Source organism: Elgaria multicarinata, chromosome 1, assembly GCF_023053635.1.
Source record: "Elgaria multicarinata webbii isolate HBS135686 ecotype San Diego chromosome 1, rElgMul1.1.pri, whole genome shotgun sequence".
In the NCBI taxonomy this organism is placed as follows: domain Eukaryota; kingdom Metazoa; phylum Chordata; class Lepidosauria; order Squamata; family Anguidae; genus Elgaria; species Elgaria multicarinata.
In genome coordinates this window covers 124,458,903-124,479,952 of record NC_086171.1, presented here as the reverse complement: position 1 = coordinate 124,479,952, position 21,050 = coordinate 124,458,903, and the positions used below count along the sequence as shown (strand labels likewise).

Below are 21,050 nucleotides of genomic sequence, written 5' to 3'. Positions count from 1 at the left end.
GGAAATCTCCAGTTCATTTTTTTTTAAAAATGTAATTTAATCTGTTAACATAATCATACTTAACATAAAAGTGCACCCCCCACCCTGGGATCTATTCCTGTTTCCAAAATCTCATTGTTTCTTCTGGAGGTGGTTTCCTACTCCCTTTTTTAAAAAAAAATGTAATTTAATCTGTTAACGTAATCATACTCAACCTAAAAGGGGAAATCTCCACTTCAAATCTTGCCTCTGCCAGGAACTCTATAGGTAGTCTTAGGAAAGCCACTCTTTTTAAGCCTCAGTCCAACTCACCTGATATCTGGTGGATAATAATTTTGATTTACTTTCCAGAGTTGTTGTAAGAATTATGATTAGATTATGCATGTGACACACTTTGAACACTTGAAAGCATGTTTATTGTTATTGTTATACATGAAGAATACCCCATTATTATTTTTAAAAATGCTGTTATATGCAAAATAGAACTGAATTTGAACTGCTGTCTCTATTTGGGAAAAACATATACAACTTTTGAGTTCTTCTGATTGTGACTTCTATTTTTCTTATTTTCTTTCTTTTAATATTTGATATCCGCTAAATACTTATATTCATTTAAACTTCTGTTAGGTCTACCAGAACCAAAGAGAGAATCTGTATTTCAAGGTTTGGGAATGGATGAAGGATTTTACACATCGAAGGACTTCTTGCCACTGGTAGCTATGGCAAGTAAACCAGGTAGCTTTTTTTCTTTTCTTTTTCAAAACAAGCAAACAAACATTTTGGTATGTTTTCAGAATATTCATGTGAAATATTTGTGCCCCATCTTTTGATGCGCCTAAGGTGTCTACAAAACCACAATATAAATGTCAAAACAGTAGGGGGGAAAAAAACAATCCTTAAAGAATAGGTAGACACCCTAGTTCAGTAGTATACAGTTCAATCAAAATAGAAACCTTTGCATTTTTCGCCCTGAAGCCAGGAGGGAGGCCTACAAATGTGCATCCCCTGGGAGATGGTTCCATAATGAAGGAACTGCATTAGTAAAGATCCTCTTCCTCACTTCAGATGTTATGACATTCCACAGGGGAGAAACACAGGGCAGGGCCCGCTAAAACAACTCTGGCTGGTATGCGGGGAATACTACAGTCACAGGCTCTTCTGAGGATATAGATTTTTATTCTAGAGTGAGATTCAAAGACCCATTGGCAGTGTTTCTGCACGCTTTCTTGAGGTTTTGAGTCACCCTTTTAAGAGGTCCTCTCTCAAAAGTTGAGAGATGCTCCTGAGTGGCCTCTGATGATGCAACCTGACTCTTTTCTGAAGGGAAATTCATGTGTCCTGAAGCACTTGGTGCACAGAGTTCTTTGGATGCATACTGGCCATAGTGTTTTTACAGCTGGCTAGAAAGCCGTTCGTACAAGCGCACATCCTGATTACAGAGACACTTAAATGAGTCTGGTGAAGTTGTATATTCTGGTCTGGAAAGACCTGGTAAGAGAGAGGGAGTTTCTTCATCCAGTTATCCTATAATATCTTCATCATTTTAGAGTTCAAAAGGCCACTTCCTCTCCTTAATCCTAAAGCAAGCACCATATATTTCAAGCTAGCATATACTTTCTGGGGAATTCCCTGTTAGAAATACACCTGATTTCAGAAGGTTCCTGTTTAAGGCACAAGCCCATCTACCTAAAACCCATATAACAGTAGTATCAACCATGGACTAATTCCCAATTTTTCAGGAAAAAAACCCCAAACCTCTTGTGTGACTCCCAGTGGAATATCATGTCATTGGTTATAGACATGTAATGCTTCCTGTCGAATCTTTCATCAAGAGTTGGAGTTTTTAATCCTGATTTTCCCTTATTTATACTGCTTCTTAACTTCACTATGTGAAGCACCTCTGTGGCAGCTTCCTCTGATTTCATTTTAGTATCTTAGTGCTAAAGTGAAAGGGCAGGAAGAGAAAGCAGCAAAATATATTCAGAAAGCTAGTATCCTTTCTACCTGCCCCCACATTGTGAATCACACTGCATAGCACTTGATGACTTCTCACTAAGTCTTTGCCTGCAGGATGCATGGATAGAGGTCCATCATGTCTTTTGGCTCCATCACATATGGACTGTGAAATTCCGAGGTGGATTAGATGCACATGGACTATCATTCAAAATCTCCATGCACACACCTATATAATTAAACAGGTGTATTGATAACTGTCATGGAGAAGCTCTGATCAGATTCAAAAGAAAGACATTATTGCAGCAGGGATTAAATAGATTTTCCATACTCTACCTTGGAAATACTAGATAGGTACAGTGAAGGTAGGATATTATGGTTCTCTGCAGTCTGTAGCTAGATAGGTTCTTGCCTACTTTGTAGACAAATGTCTTAATGTTGATTCAAGCAATTCAGCCCCATACCATGAAAGCTGCTGAAACTTCACGCCATGCACACACCACCAGAAAACACTACTTTTACACACACACACACACACACACACACACTGAAATTATCCTATGTCAGTATGAAGAAATAATTGGCTATGTACTGTGTTATGCTAAAGGAAGGTTTCTGTATGCATGTGTGCGTATCAGTTCTTCCCCCCCCCCTTTTTTTTTGTATTCATATACCTGTGTTTAAAGTCGGTAGGATTTTTTGTTCTTGAAAGAAATTGATACTTGTGGTTCTATCCCCTTGCTGTGAAAATTCACGACTGGCATAGCACAAAGTTAAGAATTATAGACCATTGATGATATAGTAAAAACACACTCCTCTGAATGAAACTATCACAGGCCCCTTCAGATTACAGGTTTACGCTATTTATGGTATCATTTTAAAAAATTACAGTAATTTGTTTAATCAATGGTTAGTTGCTTTCTGCCTGTTGTTAAAGTGCAACGCATTGTATGGATTGTGTGCCTTTTAGTTTGTGTGTGTGTGTGTTTTAGTTTTCTCTGTATCCTGGGCAATGCCACACACTGACTTATTGACACTGTGTGAACTTTCAAATTTCTCCATATAACTCTAAAAACAAGAAAGAAAAAGAAACAAGTAGTAAACGAATAGAAAACCATGAACAAGGTGACCCCAGAATCACTTCATGGATGATGATAACTTTACACTTGCATCTTCATATGCCATAGACTACAATTCTTGCTATGAGGTTGCTGACATGCAAGTGAAGTTTGTTCTCCATTGCAAGTAGGGAATGAACATCTTTGAGCAGTCATGAACCTCTGCTTGCTGGATCCACCAGTGGTCTGGCATGCAGGATCACAGCCATACTTTCTGATTCCAGGACAACATCCCTGACAGCCACCATCACTACCACTGCAAGGGTTTCTCTCCCCACCATTCACTCCATCCAGCAGCACTGAGGGGCCCATTGTTCCATCAGGTTCATCATCATCTGTTCTACCTGGAAGAGGTGCTCCAAGGTCTCTGAGAGAGATCTTTTTAGCCCTGATAACTCAATCCATTAAAACATAAATGGATGTTGGACCTGGAAACTTACGTGTGCAAAGCATGTGTTGTACCACTGACTCACAGTGAGATGCATTGCTTAGAAGAGCTGTTGTAGCAATATCTTATGTGGTTCTTATCAGCAGTGGAAGATATTTTCCCCAGGACTTGGGCTGCACTGGGCTTGGAGACAGCTGGGATTTATGTTGCAGCCACCAGGTATAGGCAGCAGCGGATGAAGGACTGTGATTCTGAATACCCGAGTTACATTGGGCCAAAAGCTCAGGCATGCCAGAACTGAAGAAGATTGAGATAGATTTCCATAGCACCCTTTTTAGTAGACCAAGTGCTTTATAAATAGGTCCTTATTCTTCCCCACAGCAAACTCATGAGATAGATTTCATTGTGAAGCAATGACCTACACAGGATTAAATTGTTTCCACACAACCACCCCCTCCCCAACCAGCAAAATTATCTCCAATAAGGAGGGACATCATGGGTATCATTCAATTCCCATTGGAGTTTACTTTATTCATAAGCCAATGGGGGCAGGACTCCCTTGAGAGGAAAAGCAGGTTCATGACCCAGGACTCAGAGCCTTTAAGACTGAGTTTCTAGTGGCAGTGACTCTGAGGAGTCAGAAAAAGTTCCCAGACCTTCACAAGTGGGCTCTTCCACCTTGGATCCTGCACCCTGACCTCTCAATCCTGAAGACTCCAAGGAGTGGACCTCAGACACCTCCCAGTGAGCAGGGAGACTCTGGGGAGCATTCCCCAACTAACTTCTTGCTCCCTAGATCCTCACTACCTAGAGGAAATAGCAACTGCAGGGAAGGACTCTAGCCATTAAAAAGAAAAAAAAGCCAGCATTTGAGGAGGTGGAGCTCCCAGAATGACTCTCCTGGCCTGGCAGTTGCTCTAAGCCAGATTTTCCCAGCTGTGTGCCATCTGGCTCTAAGACAGATTTTCCCAGCTGTGTGCCATCCACATTATTTGGACTTCAATTCCCATCAGTCTCAACCAACATGGCAGTAGTCAGGAATGCTGGGAAGTGTAATCCAAGATGTCTGAGGGGTACCAGGTCATGGAAGGTTGCTCTTAAGTCAATGCCGGGGTGACTTAACAGTATTGCTCTCCATGGTCCTGAACTTGCACCAACCCTGCGATTCACACTTGTGGTGCTAACCAAGGTGCTGAAATGGCTCCTGTACCAATCACCTGCCTGAGGTCATGCTGCCTCACCTGAGCCATCTCCTAAAGCAGAATCCCAGATGGAGCAGGTGGTATAAGTGAAAAATGCTGATTACAATGCTAGACGGAAAACAAGGGTTAAACATACAGAACAAATTCTCAAACTGAAGGGAATATAGTAACCTCACGATCTGTATCACAAAGATAATTTAAAGGGCAGTAGAGGTGTGGGCTTAGATCAGATCATCCAGTTTGACTCCTCTCTGATTATTTATTTATTTATTGAGTTTCCATTCCCCCCCCCCTTTCCCCAATAGCCAAAGCTCTCTGGGTGGTTCATAAAAATGGAAACCATAAAGTCCAATTTAGAATTTGTACTTTATAGACAATTTATATAAAGTACCATTTATATTGTATTTTAAAGTACCATTTAAAGTACAATATAAAAGTACAACCAGAATAAAACTGAGCAGCAATACAGATTTCAATCAGAAAAGATTTTTTTTTTAAAAAAAAAAAAAAACTAAGATGTTAAAATGTTAAAATAATGGGTAAATAAAAACATCTTCACCTGGCATCAAAAAGAGTTTAATGTAGGTGCCAGGTGAACCTCTCTGGAGAGCTTATTCCACAGGTGGGGTGCCATAGCAGTTTCTCTCAGAGGACTAACTGCTTTTCCCAACTGCCAGTGAGGCTGCCCTCTCCCTCACGTCCCTCAGGGATTCTATTAAGGAGGAAGGGCTTTCATCTTGACAGACAGGTCCTCAGGGCTAGTGGTCAAGCCTGCCAGACAAAATTTATTTATTTATTTATTTATTTATTTATTTATTTATTTATTTATTTACAATATTTATATAGTACTCCCCATTCATAATTTCAGAGTCGTGGAATAAAATAGAATAAAAACAGAATAAAAAAAACATTAAAAGTACATTTTTAAAAGAAACCAAGTGAAAAATAAACTGCAGCTGGTCATTAAGGGAAGGCTTCCTGGAATAACGACATTTTCAGGAGGCACCAGAAGGAATGTAAAATTGGCACCTGCCTGACCTCCAGAGGCAGGGAATTCCATAGGACGGGGGCCACCACACTGAAAGCTCTTCCCCTGGTCGACTCCAATCGCACGATAGGTCTATGTGGGGAACCATCAGGAGCATGACCTCAGTGACTGAGCAGGTTCTTAGGGGAGAATGCCCTCTCTCAGGTATCCTGGTCCCAAGTTGTTTAGGGCTTTGTACACTAGTACAAGAACCTTAAGCCTGGCCCAGTAGCAAATAGGCAGCCAGTGCAGTTCCCTCAGCACAGGAGTTGCAAGCTGGAAAGGGGCAGTTCCAGACAACAGCCAAGCTGCAGCATTCTGCACTAGCTCTAGCTTCTGGAGAAGCTTTAATGGCAGCCTCAAATAAACATTGCAGTAATCCAATCTTGAGGTTACTAATGCCTGTACCACTTTGGCCAAGCTGCCCCTGTCCTGGAGAGACCATAGCTGGTGAACCAGGTGAAGATGGTAAAAGGCACTCTGAGCTGCCATGGCCACTTGAGCCTCCAGCAACAGAGATGGATCTAAGAGTACCCCCAAACTATGAGCCTGATCTTTCAGAGGGAGTGCAACCCCATCCAGAACAGGAAATGAGTCTACCTCCCGGACTCAAGAACCACTCACACACAGGGCTTCTGTCTTGCCAGGATTCAGTTTCAGTTTATTGGCCCTCATCCAGCCCATTACAGAGTGTAGGCACCAGTCCAGGACCTGCACAGCCTCACCTGATTCAGTTGTCACAGGGAGACAGAGCTGTGTGTCATCCCTTAATGACTGCTCCCAGCAGCTTTATATAGACGTTAAATAACATTGGGGACAAGATGGTATCCTATGGCACCCCATAGCTCAATTGCCAAGGGGCTGAAGAATGGTTGTGAGAGCAGACAAATGGCTTGGAAGACCAGGAGCAGAGGGAAGCCCAGTGGAAGATGACAGTACAAAAATTGTTGCTGCAAAGCCATGTGCAAAGTGCCACTTTGCAACTGTGGGCCTGATACAGGAAGTGATTGGGGCTGTCTTCTTTTTTTAATAGCTTCTGTTTCTGCTACTTGTATTTTACTTGAGCATGAATGACTACTTACAGAGATTTTTTTTTAGACAAGGTCTTGAGTAGAAATCAGGTGATACAGATCCAGTGATGGACAGGAGTTTCTGTAATACAGGTTTTTCTTTCTTTTTTCTTTCCTTTTCTTCCTCAAAGAATATTGATGCTGACGAAAAGGAGTCAAAGGTTTAATTTTTTGAATACCAGGATCTTAAATCAGTTGCACTCAATCTGACAAGGCCTTACCATTTTTATTTTTATTTTTAAAAAAGTGCATTGTACTTTATTTCCTGCCAAGACAGGAAGGCAATGCTGCTAAAGGTACTGACTATGAAATTACATGTATGAGCATATCTTAAAAGTGGGAATAAAACTGTCTTTCAATGAAGCAGAATAATGTGATAGTGGCTCTCCATGCTTGGAAACTGCAAGATGCAATTTTACACTGCTTCGAGTACGAGTGTCATTTGAGCTGTCATGCAGAAATGGGTTTTTTTCTCCTCCTCCTTGAAAATGGGGTTTTCCTTTCATCCTTCAGGAATGTGTGCCTGTCGCTCTCCATTGCCATCAATACGGGGAACGGTGATTGTTCTCGGAGCAGGCGACACCGCGTTCGACTGTGCCACGTCGGCTTTGCGCTGTGGAGCTCACCGTGTCTTTGTGGTCTTCAGAAAAGGATTTACCAATATACGGGCCGTCCCCGAGGAGGTAACTTTCAAGAAATGGAAACCCTTCGAGTATTAATTGAAAATACCTTCAAGCGTGAAATGCAGATTTGTGGGTATTGCTCAGGGCCAAATGACACATTACACCCAGGTTTTTGTAACATCCCCCCCACATCCCCCCCCCCACACACACACAGAACCTGCAACAAAAATGTCCTGCAGGAAACAGCAGCTTAACCCTTTCGCCTCAGTCCATTTCTTTCACTCAAACTTCGCTTCCTCCAATTCTGCTTTTCTTTTTGCAGTAAAATGTACTAGAACCTGTATCCTTTTCCCAGGGTGAAGAAAAAACAGCTGCAGGGAGGACACTTTTGAGTAGATTGATGACTGGAGATGTTCAGTGACTCACCCTTCCTTTGCGTTCCATAGCAACCTTCTGCAACTGCTTTTTTTTTAAAAAAAAAATAAAGAGAGGAAAGTTGCACACAGCTTTGGTCCATGTAATTTGGTCTTTACATTCTGCGTTGCAGCCAGGGCTCCATCACACAGTGGAATGAATGCTGGTTCTGAAGCAAGGTGCTTCCAGTGGGTTTCCTTTACATGGAAGAGGCAAAGTGTGCCACTTGATAATTCTTTCTGGTCGCTTCTGGACCATCTTTTGATTTGGTGAGCTGTTTGCCAGTCTTCGAGTCCTGGGAAATGCCCAGTCTTACACCTTGGAGCAGGAATAATTTAGAGAACACAGTTCTCAGCAGAGACACCCAAAAGAAAAAGCTGAGGATTTTTTAGTTATTGTTACGTATTCTAAGAGCTTGTGTTTTTCTTCAGCTCCTGAAGAAGGATTTTATCTGAAGCGCATAGAGCTAATTAAAGAAGAATTTATTAAAGATAATATTGTTTTTCACCAGCACCAAAGCTTCTCCCTCTTTCTGTATGTGCATAATGGTGCTTTTCCCCTCTCTTCTCCACTTCAGTCTTACCCCTCCCCCATCTACGGCTCTCCTGAAAGACCAAAACATATGGGTGCCAGAATGGGATGGATCAATATGTCAATTTTGGTTTGTCTTGGTTTCTCATTTTTCCAGTCTTACGTTCAGTTCATCTCAAACTTTGAAACTTTCTCCAGTCAAGTTCAGCTCTTCCCCTTTGAGAATTGTGTCTTTAAAAGCTTGTGTGAAAATTCATAATCATTTTGTGCACATTTCTCCCAACGCATGCATTTGTGTATGCATTTTTGCCTAATACCTGCATTTTTGCAAGCATTTTTCCTAATATGATGCATTCTTAATGTTGTTTCCCCCGACTTGCATGTTTTTGTATGCATGTTCTGTGTGGAGACCGCCACTGCAAAATTGGTAAAATGCAAATTCTGAAGGATAACCTGACTTTTGCTTCGCATAGAGTTTGGAAGTGTGCAATGAAGTAACGTCGCCTTAAAATATGAACTGAATAATTTTCTCTCCCATCTCTAGTGCCAGGCAGATTTATTATTTCATAGCATGTTCTTGTCAACTGTGAGAAGGGTTTTCCATAGTCAGGAAACTTTCATTGAACTTAAAATTATACAACTGTGGAAATATTTTCCCTCAGGAAGACATTAGGAAATAATAAAGCTGTCACACACCTGGTAGTTTTTGCCTTTTCTTTGCTCATAATGCTGCACTGGCTACTTGAAAGCAAATATTGGCAGCAAGTGTTCATTGTGATCTTAGGAACACATGAAGCAGCCTTTATACTGACTCGGACCAGCTGGTCATGATTTGCTTATTCTGGCTAGCAGCTCTCTATGGTCTCAGCCAAGGCCCTAACCCTTGGTGTCCTTTAATTGAACATGCCAGAGATGAGGAACCTCAGGGAAGTATGGCCTCTACCAGTGAGCTTTGTGCCCTAAAATCTGTGTGTGCGCGCATGTGCATGTGTGTGTTTTAAATCCATGACAATATTTGGCACTTTATTTTAGATGATTACTAAATATGAAGTTCAGCCCTGAGATTGGTAAGAGTATTCTGGCTTTGTGTGTTACGGACCATTTTAGTAAGGGTGCTCAATTTCCCCTCCCCCTTCAAGCCTGCATTTCAAAGGGCTCCATCTTGATTTGCACCTCAGGGACTAATATGCAGATCAGAGCGCAGTTGTCCTTCAGATTTCACATTTCTCCAAATTTTGCTATGCAGTCCTCAGATTGAAAAAAAATCAAATCATCATACCCAGAAAGGCCTCCCCAGCTGACCTCAAAGTCCTTGCAGGATTATTTGGGGGAAAGGTTTTTTTTTTCCAGGTAGCCGGGCCCTGAGCAGTTTAGGACTCTCTGTGTTAGAACTATCACCTTAAATTATGCCTGGTGATTGATAGTGAGGCAGTGCAACTATGTATTATATTTACAGGCCTTGTCTAATATATCTCAATGCCCCTTTCTACACCTAAGGGTTATCCCAAGAAAATGGAGGGATCATACCTGCCTGCTCCCGGGATGCCCTGTGTGTCATTTGGATGCACAGGGATGATTCAGAGATGATCTTGAGGGGAAAGGCAGGTGTAGAAATGGCATCATCATCATCATCATCATCATCATCATCATCATCATCATCATCATAATTTATTTCTTCCCCGCCTCTCCATCTTGACTGAGGCGAGGAACAACAGTTTATATAAAATACATAAAACTGAACGATTTCTAGCTATCTATGAAGAGAGGCCAGAAATTCTTTGTGTTCATGTGAAAGAGTGAAAACCCTGTTTATTTATTTATTTATTTACTATTTATTACATTTCTATACTGCCTCATAACTGAAGCTCTCTGGGCGGTTTACTTCAAAAATAAAACCTTCAAAAACAAAAGCTGCTGACTCTAGAAGGGTTGAAAATAAATTACGAATAAATTTACAAACTAAAGCAAAACTTAATTTAGTATTAAAATTGCAGTTCCAGTGGCCAGGATGCATGCTGTGCCCATACATCGAGCTGCTGGTTGGCATCTTTAGGTGAAATCTTATGCATGTTTAGACATAAAACAAATCCTAAGACTTTTTTTTTTGTCTAAACATGCATAGGGTTGTGCCCTTAATCATTTATTTTATTATAGAAACTTTTTTTTTATTTCTGCTTTCATTATTACCATGTGGTGGGCTTGCTTTGTTGTAATTTATGTTCCACATACCATGGATTATTGCATAATTTACACTAATGAGACATTGAGTATGTCCCAGTCACAAAATATATGGGGAAAAAGACCTCTCTCTTCAAGAATAGATATCGATTGTGGAGACCTACGAGTTACACAAGAGGGATAGAAGTAACCAGAATGAAGAGTATTTTTTCAAGATACACACAGTTTATATTCTGGGTTGTTTGTCATAATATTAAATTTTGGGGAAATATTATTTTGAAGAAATGTAATAAATGTAGTAATCTATTCAGCACAACTGTAATTATATCCTCCTAGTTCTTGTGTCTGTACTAGGAGGGGTGGGGGAAATACTGGATTATAAATTTTGTTTTCAATGAGATTTTTCTACAATGTTAACCAACTTACATGCCAGTTTTTAAATAAATATTACAGTAACTTCCTAGTCTATTATGACTATATAAATCAGCCTTCCCCAACCTGGTCCCCCTTAGAGGTTTTGGACTACAACTCCCAGTATTCCTGACCATTGGCTATGCTGGCTGAGGCTGATGGGAGCTCGTCCAAAACATTTGGAGGGCACCAGGTTGGAAATGGCTGATAGAAATGACATTAAATACATTAAAAAACACACACTATAGAATGAAACTACACGCCATCTTTAACTATCTCGCAGTCAAAATCATTGGGTCACTGGTTTGTTAAAACATCTTTAACTGTAAAAGGTACTAATGTTTTATACAAGTACATGCAAAAGGAACACAATGAAGCCTAATGTTTGGATCTGTGGAAGAATGAAGTTCTTCTTTAAATCATATCCATTTTGCATAATCCTTTCGTTAGATGCCCATATTTCTTCTTAAATCTGTTTTTACGCCCTATGTCTGCATCTGGGAGCATGACTGTGACAGGGTTCAGACAACACAGTAGAGAGAGAGAGAGAGTATGCCGTGATGTCAACAGTGCAGTCCAATATGCCACCACATTTCTGTACAAATCTAGTAGTCTCTTTTGGGGACTTTTGCCATGTTCCCTGCAGCATTGCCTCAGTGCTATACACTTGTACTTAACCCTCTCATGGGCTTTCTCCCCATAGTAAATGCATCTCAGGAATGGGTATAGAGGACTGTGTCACTGTTTTTTCCAGCTGTTGCTTCACTGGATGATATTTCAGGGAATGCAGTATCTGCTAGAGCATTTTGCCTTTCTCATGAGGCTTCTGTTGCTTGAGAGCAGAGAAGGCACCCATGAAATAAAGACACACGCACCAGAGCTTTGGTATAAACTAGGGCCTCTTTATTAATAAGGGAAATTCACTCACCCCTTGGATCTGCGCATGAAAGTGCGGGAATCTATTAGGTCCTTTCCTCAGGCGAGCTACTCTGCTAAGCCAGGAGCTGGGTCAAACCCGGCCCCTCCCTTAGGCCTCACTCCATTGCAAGTGTGAGGAACCCCGAGTAGATGAGACCAGAACCCCGAGTAGATGAGACAAGAAGGTCCCCAAAGGCCAAGCCATATCCTGGCACGAGGGCCACATAACCCTTGAGGAGCAGGCCTCCGGATTTGCCAGTCACCATAAAGGTGCTAGAGTGCTCACCAATCCTTATTCCATCTCCTAAATTTCCCGCACACAAGGCTTCTGTGGGGTCTGCCCTCGTAGGCTTGGTCCTGCCCACACCTCAAGCCGCACGTGCGTCCGCTATATACGGTTTACTTATGGGTCGGTAGCGGCAAGGGAAACGGGCTTGCCCCATGTCCAGGGATCAGTTTAGTATGAGGTTATTTTCCAGGTACTTTTACAAGGTGCAGCCTCAGGTACCTCAAATCTCCCTGTCGCTAATAAAATAACATGTTCAGACCCCTCAAATTGCACATTGCTGCTAGAATACACAAGGCAGTTGCATCACAGTGAATACATTTCCCTCTAGATTGAAGCACACTAACAACTGTTGGGGCCCATTGACACAGACCATATACCACTTTCATACCACTATATCCTGCTTGGCGTGGCTCCTGCCTTTTATAATCTCTTCATTGGCTTCCAATTCACTTCAGAATCCAATATAAACTTCCCCTGTTGACCTTCAAAGCTTTTCACGGTCTAGCTCCTTCCTATCTCTCCTCTCTCATCTCACACTATTGCCCCGCTCGTGCTCTTCGCTCCTCTGATGCCATGTTTCTTGCCTGCCCAAGGGTCTCTACTTCCCTTGCTCGGCTTCGTCCATTTTCTTCTGCTGCCCCTTACACCTGGAACGCTCTTCCAGACCATCTGAGATCCACAAGTTCAATTGCAGCTTTTAAAGCTCAGCTAAAAACTTTTCTTTTTCCTAAAGCTTTTAAAACCTGATGCTGTTTGGACTTTATACTGTTAGTTTTACCCTACCCTGTGCTTGTTTACCCTACCCTGTGCCTGTTTGCATTCTCTTCCCCTCCTTATCACTTTACTATGATTTTAATAGAATGTAAGCCTATGCGGCAGGGTCTTGCTATTTACTGTTTTACTCTGTACAGCACCATGTACATAGATGGTGCTATATAAATAATAATAATAATAATAATAATAATAATAATAATAATATACCACTTTCATACCGCTTTCATAGTGCAATATCCTGCTTGGTGTAGACTAGGCCTTAGTTCACCATAACTGACATGTCTTCCATGTTCTTGTGCATTTAAAACATTTGTGGATTTGATAACTGGGTCACAATGGAATATATATAAGTCTAGCGACTATTCCCAGCACAGATTGGGTAGTCTCCTTTCATACTGGAGTGGTAATAAAGCCTACTGCAAAAGACTTTCACAAAGACAAAGCTGCTTAGGTTTGTGACTTAAAATCAAGAGGTCACTTAACAGATATTGCTAATTAAAAGTAATGTTTGTGGTAGATAAGATGGTGAAAAAAGACAGTTTGATCCTGAGACTTTTAAAAGTGTATTAAGGATATTACCATTTCCTTGTTCAAATGTATACCTTACCTGCTAGTACCAGAAAATATAGAACAAGCCACAAGAATAGATTAACACCAGTGATTAGAAATCAAAACCTTTTCATAAACAACAAAAACCTTTTTCCCCCTTCCAGATGGAACTTGCAAAGGAAGAAAAGTGTGAATTTCTGCCTTTCCTTTCCCCTCGGAAGGTTGTAGTCAAAGGAAGAAAAATTGTTGCTATGGAATTTGTTCGGACTGAGCAGGATGAAGGTGGAAACTGGAATGAAGACCAAGATCAGGTTGTCCGTCTGAAAGCAGATGTCGTGATCAGTGCCTTCGGTTCAGTCCTAAGTGATTCTAAAGGTACTTCTCATTAAAAACGGACAGAATCCTGCCAGAGTTAAGCACTTTTCTTAGGGCTGTATGAGAAGTTCATTTTGCTCACAAAACATCCGAGTGTGCCCTGTTTGCAGCATCAGACGCAAGCATATGTCTGTCAACAATGTTCATAAATTGCCGAACATGTGGCCACAGTTGATTTGCACTAATTTCCAAAGTGTTTGCAAATTTTCTAAATTTGCACAAATTTTGTAATTTGTGCAAATTTCCCACATAAATTGAATCAGCTCCACTTTAGTCTTTGGAGGAGATTTAGAAAATTTGCATAAATGTAGAAAATTTGCACATATCATATGGGAAAGCTGCACAACTTTCAAGTTTGATCACTGCTCAGTTTGAGCAAGTTTCCTGTTTGCCCAGAGTGAGCAGTAATTGCAAAATGCAAAAGGGAATCGGGCACGTGATGAGTGGCAAGCCAATGTTCGGAGAATCCTAGCAATTTCGAGCATCATCCATTCATAAATCCCTAAGTCCTGTTCCTTCCAAAGAGAAAGTCGAGCATGTTCTTAACTCACTCCAAATAAAATCAGTGGAACTTAGATAACTTAGATATCTGGGTTGTCCCTAACACATCTTCCACTCCTAAGTCCAAATTCGGTGCCAACTGAATAGCACACATTTTGAACAACTACAAGATATTTGTGGGTGAAAAATGATTTGAGGTATATAATGGAGTCTTATTACTCCTTTCATTTTTGTTTTTAAAAAGCACATTCATTTTGTTAATTATTCATGTACATCATACTTGGTTACATTAGACTTCCTCAACTGGATGCCATCCCGATGCGTTGGACTACTACTCCCAGCATCCCCCACCCCACCATACTGGCTGGAAGGTTCTGGGAGTTGTCACCCAAATGCATCTGGATGGCGCGAAGTTTGGGAAGGCTGGATTCCATGTGCCATATTCTTATGTAGAAGTCCCAGATTGTTAATCTGTTCTCCTGTCTCATCCAACTTTACTCTAAAGCTGGGTAAAAAGAAAAAAAAATACAATTTCTCCTTCCATTTTTGGTAGACCCAGGCAGCTTAATTTTAGAGTACCTCTGTCCATCGCCACTTGAGCTGGAGTGGCTGAAAACTGAATGTATATTGTCACAACTACACTAAGCCCTTTAAATTATAGGGTGGTTGCGAAGACCTCAGTGAATTATGTTAGCTGCTCACTCGGTGCGTACAACAATGTGGCCAGAGTATTTCTAGTTCAAGGAGTTGAACTAAGGAATGGGACAAAACAAAGACAGGTTAGCATGCATAGAAGTAAACTTTTTTTTAGGAAAAAAATGTGTGCCAATTGCCACATGAATTGGGAGGGGTAAATAAAAGTAGCTGCAAGGAACGTAGAGTGGCCATTTAAAAATTGCCAGAAAAGAGGTACGACATTATGAAAATGGAGGACAAAACACAAAGTTCGCAGAAAATTGCCTATGCTTTTAATTACTTTGAAGTAATTACTATTATTTAAATAGAAAAACAAAATATCTGACCATAGTGTGGCAAACCGTTACCAGGTATCCTGTGTAAGGATGTTGTGGGTGCCCGACTGGGTCCAGGACTCTGGTGCACCCCCCATCCACTCCCCCTGGAACCAGTCAGGCATTTGTGGTGTGTTCATGGGCTCTCGCTTCAAATGCCCATGTGGCCCAACTAGTGCCTGGCAGCCATCCACCCTCATCCAGAGCCTCCATTGCGTGCAACAATTGGGGTGTTCGGAAATTACGTATTTTCCCAGTTGTGTAAATGGTATCCATAAAGGCCCATTTACACAACAGGGGAAATGCACAATTTCCGGATCCGCCATTGTGCTCAACACTAGAGACTCTAGAAACCATACATTTTCCCCCTTACATAAATGGGGCCTTTGTGACCGTCATCTATGCAATGGGGAAAAATACGTAATTCCAGGAGTCTCCATCATTGTGCACCATGGAGGCTCTACACGAGGGCAGATGGGCTCGTAACTTAGTCGGTTGCTTGCTAAGCCTCAAAAGATGCTTGCATGGCACTGCAAGTGGAGGCGGGCAGTGGCAGTAGCTGGGTGAGCATCCAGCGAATGGGAACGCAGGAGAGTCAGTCCATCCCTAACTGTGTGTCTTGCTCAGTCTGCTGTCCAGGTGCTCACTGTGGGTGGGCAAGGCGAAGGCCACAACATTCCTTTCTTGTGGTTCTATATCTTTAAACCGGATTTGGACTTGACAGCCCTTCAAGAAGAGGACTCTTTCATATAGAGCATGGTCCTCTGTGAGCCCTTCAAATGGAGGACTGTCCTCTGTAAAACAGGACACCTGGCTAACCTGCAGGAACAGCCAGGGAAATGAGCTCTACGCTCACCACCAGAGAGAGGAAGCCCCACTTCCAAACAAGGAATGAATAAGAGTAATCTTGAATGTGGTGGGAAAAACTGAACATGGAACTGAAAATTGTCCTCTCGTTAGTTTCAAATTTTCATTCACTGCAAAATGAATGCACACTCCTAAATGGATGACCTTTGGTGTTATACATCAGGGCTCCTTTCCATTTGTACCCCAATATGCTTCCTTATGCTTTTCTACCCTCCTCGATATTTTGTTTTATAAAGGATTTGAATAATTTGTTGCTGCTGCTCTGGAGAAAAAAGAAGAAAGAAAGAAGCAACAACATTTGAATCAGTAATGGAGTCGTGATTGCCAAAGTTAACTTTAATTAGATCTTATAAGAGTGTGTTTGAAAAGCTTGGCTACTATACAGCAGGCGGAATATAGATTCACGCAATCACACTAGTAGTCTCATCTGGCAGTAATGCAATATCAATCAGTTTAGTGGTCTTATTCTCTTTATCCCCTTTTATTGTAGCCCTGGGGTCAACACAGCAACTAATATTGAATCCAGCAGCATCATTAAATATCAGGGTTGTTTTTTTAAAAAAAATGTCTTTATATATGGGAAAAGAGAGTGAGAGAGGGAGATTGCAAGTTTTTGCAGAGGATCAAATTGATGTTTTGGCTAACCTTTATAGAGAAATGTTGATAGGCAAGGAGACAGCGGTGGTGATGTCAGGGTGGTCATAGGACTAGACGTTTGGGCCTTCCGAACAGAAGCCTTCTGACATCTGATACTGAGCTATATCAGGGTTATGATTACAGCCAAATGAACTTGCATCCTGGAGGGAAAGCTGTGTCGTGTTCTCCTGGTGCTCCCCATTCTCCGTTTTCTAGGAGGCATAATGTTCTGTTGAATGTTTGCTAGGCAGAGAAAGTTTCAGTTTTCCCTATTAGAAATATTCAGGGGTGCCATTTCTAGCTCTAGTTCCAGTAAAAGAGAGAGATTTATGGCAAGGATCATTGGTTTCCTCTTGAATATATTCATGACTAAACAATAGCCTGGTTCAGACAACACGCTAAACCATGCTGTTTAACCACAAAATGGTTAATGGAATGCAATGCATTCCATTAACCATTTTGTGGTTAAGCAGCATGGTTTAGCGTGTTGTCTGAACCAGGCCAGTAACAGCAACAACCACCTTTTTTTTAAAAGAGAATTGATTGTGTGCTTCTTTTTAAATAGTGTATAAGATATAGAGATACCATAGGGATGATCCCATCTGGTCTAAAACATCCTAAGGACACCCGCTCCTCCATACGCCTCAAAACGGCATCTCTGACATTTTGCCCTTTGTAACGGTGGTGGATGATTTCATTTTCCTCTTTCAGAGCACTGGATCTCTCTTCAGTCTGCTCTCAGCAGTCCCAACAGGAAATGTATTCATTGTAAATGACAATTGCGATGTTAGTGGCTTTCCAAAAACAAATGATTTAAAGTCGCTTCAACATAAACAAATAAATAAATAAATTCGGAAGAAACGTAGCAAAATTCACAGTACAACTCGCCTGCCACTCTTGCTCATACGTCTTTCTGGGTTTCAGGAAGTCATCCTCCTCTGCTCTCCACATTTCAATTTCCTGCTGATTGCCATGGGGAATACCTTTGCTCCAAAAGGGCTGTTCATTGCTTTGGCAAGAGTACCCATTTACATGATGCAGGAACCTGCCCTCTGCAGAGTCAAACCACTGGGCTATCCATCTAGCTCAGGACTGTTTACACTGACTGGCATTGGCTCCCTAGGGTTTCCGCCTGGAGTCCTTCCCAGCCCTAGGTGGAGATGCCAGATATTGAACTTGGAGCTTTTTGCATGCAAAGCATGTGCTCTACGAGCTATGGTCCCTCCCCAAAGCCCAAATGGACCAAAGGAAAGCAGGATCACAAGGCAGCTAAAGTTGGTGACTTTGGGCCCTTTCTTAGCAGGCGGCTGTCTATCCCCAGCCTCAGCTGACTGTGCTGTAGCTCTTTGCAAGACAGTCCTTTCTCTTTCCTACTTGGTCTAAAGGCAAGTCTGGTATGGGACAGAAGTTTCCCCACTTTTCTCATGTTGATATGGTTTGTTTCTTCAGCAAGGAATCTTGGGCCTTAGCTAGACCTAACGTTTTTCCCATGATCGTCCCGGGGTCATCCCTACCTGCTCCCGGGATATGCTGTGTGTCATTTACATGAACAAGGATGACCCCGGGACGATCCCAGGATAAACCTTAGGTCTAGCTAAGGCCATAGTCTCTTCTTATGCTTGGGCTTTGGCAGCTAAAGCAAGGCAGACAAAATAGTTTCCCTTTCTTTTGCTGTTGTGTTGGTTGTTGTTGTTGTTGTTTTTAAAAAATCTGTTAGGATGGCATGCCCAAGCTCTTCTTCTTTTTGTGTCATTCAGAATTGCAGGTGCGTCCTGTTCGTAGGCAGTGTTGGGACATCCTCATGGCCTTTTCGGTTTGATGAAGGATCAAGTAGCAGTGTTACCTTTCTAGCTGAGAAATAGTGTACTGCACCATCACGATAGTTGGGGCCAAACTACACGTTGTGTTGCTGCAGCAAAGTCAGGTGTTGGTTCATTAAAAAAAAAACCACCAAAAAACCAAACGGGAAGCTGTGATCTGGACTGAGACCATGCCTCATGGAGAGGAGAGCTTTCGCCCCCCCTCCCTCCCTCAGTGTGATTCTGAAAAGTAGCACACATGCACACCCAGCACTCCAAATAGCAATGGGGGGGGGAAAGCTTCCATTGGTGCAAAAAAAGCTCCCCAAAAGCTCCCTTGGGTCCCTCCCCAGGCTTAATTTTATTTTTATTTTATTTTTAAAAAAACTGACATCGCTGCAAGTGACACATTTAACAGAGTTATCAGCAGTATCATGTGTTGCCATATGCACACGTTTTCCTTCCTTCCTTTGAAATGACTCAAACGATAAGAGGTAAAAACAAGAAAACAAAAACACATAACATGGAAAAATACCTAATGTACATAATGTCTTTTATGATAAATGCCGCTTAGAAGTTATGGAAGGGGCGTAATTTTCATTGGAACTATTTTAAAATGGGATAAGACAGAGAGGAGTTACTTGAAAAGGCTATTTTAAGTCCAGCCCAATGTTGCTGAGTGTTGCCTTAGACAGCTGCTGTGAAGCACAACGTGATCATTCGGTAATTATTTTTTCCCTTTCCCCAATAGCTGCACAAGTATAGGTTTACATCCCTTGTGAATAGCTACACTCTGAGTTTTTGCTTATCGTTATTTGCCAGGTTTCGCTAGGAGTTGATATCATATATGCTCTTACTAAGAGGCTATTGATAAATCTTAAGTTTGGCACCAGACCTGAGCCCAGAATACAGTATTTTATTTCCGCATTTGCTACAGTAAAGAACCAAAGAGAGAGAGAAAAAGATATTTTCAACATTAGTTTTTACCATACAGAACTACATAGCTTGAGGGGCTAATAACCAAGCAAACATAAATGCCTTGGATTTTATTGGATGATGAGTGGACCCTGGCAATAGAAGCCTCAATTAAAAACAATTTTAATTCACAGAAGCTGTTTAGATAGAGTATGAGGTTCTTCTCAGGTGAAACAGAAACACATAAGAAGAACTGTGCTGGATTAAAGCAAAGCCCTACCAAGTCTGTACGCCGCCCTGAGATCTTATTGATATAGGGCGGGATATAAATGTTTTAAATCAATCAATAAATAGTCCAGAATTCTGTTTGCACAGTAGCCAACTAGGTGCCCATGGGAAGCCCACAAGAGGCATAAATGCAATAGCAACCTGCCGCTAATGTTCCTTTGGAACTGGTATACAGAGGCATACTGCCTGGGATAGTGGAGATAATAAATAATCATCATGACTAGTAGCCATTGAAAGCCTTATCTTCCTTTTTAAAGATGACCAAGTTGGAGGCCGTCACAACATCTCATAGTAATTGTGCACAGTGTGAAGAAGTATGTCCTTTTGTCTGTCCTGAATCTCCCACCATTCAGTTTGACGGAATAAGCCAGGGTTCTAATATTATGAGAGAGGGGAATTTTTTCTCCCTGTTTCTCCACATCATCCATCATTTTATACATCTCAATCATGTTCTCCCTCGCTCGCCTTTTTTCTAAGCTAAAACATCTGAGGTATTTTGAAAGGAGGGATTTGATACAAAGTCTGTTGCAGAAGAATCCAGAGTGTTAATATTCTAAAATTTCCAAGAGTTTCAACTGGACAACCCATTTTTATACAATTCCATCTTTGCTGTGTCTCTCTCTCTCTCTCTCTCTCTCTCTCTCTCTCTCTCTCTCTCTCTCTCTCTCTCTGTGTGTGTGTGTGTCAGTTCTTTTGTGGAACTTTTGGTAGGAATGTAGTGCAGTCAATAATGGTCAAACCCTACAACACAGTGAGTCCTGATCCAGATTTCCCCAACATATCATTGCTATTCCTATGAAAAACAGTCTTTGGTGAGATGACCACGTGGGAAACCTTTCATGTAGTCAGGGTCTTAGACAAAGGAGCCAAGAATAAGGAAATCAATTCACCTTAGGCCAACAAAGACATTTTCTTTTAGGCGCATCAAAAGTTTTCTTTTTGAATCTCCTGTTTGTTTGTTTTAAATATCACCTTCAAATAGATAGGAACAATATCATTTGGAGATGGAGGAACCAGCCCACTTGTCAGCCAGAGCAAGTGTGTAGCAGCCAATCAGAGATGACTGTTGAGATTAAGGGTTAGGGTTAGGGTTAGGGTTAGGAGTGCTGGTCCTTTAGAGTTAGTTGCACACATCCACAGTGTGTGCTGACTTCCATGATGTCATATATTCCCTTATGCATCCACAGCTTATTCACATTTATGAATATCATTTACCCAACAAAGTGAACATGAGG

The 21,050-nt window shown here is 41.5% G+C and overlaps 1 protein-coding gene across 3 annotated transcripts in view; it reads left to right on the top strand.

Moving 5' to 3' along the window:
• DPYD (dihydropyrimidine dehydrogenase) overlaps positions 1 to 21,050 on the top strand; it is a 608,504-nt gene that overhangs the window by 287,940 nt on the left and 299,514 nt on the right. For all 3 annotated transcript variants that reach the window (XM_063136148.1, XM_063136158.1, XM_063136141.1), the window contains 3 exons: positions 607 to 714; positions 7,251 to 7,420; positions 13,589 to 13,799. In XM_063136148.1, coding sequence (XP_062992218.1) covers positions 607 to 714; positions 7,251 to 7,420; positions 13,589 to 13,799 — 489 coding nt within the window. The remainder of the gene's footprint in view (positions 1 to 606; positions 715 to 7,250; positions 7,421 to 13,588; positions 13,800 to 21,050) is intronic.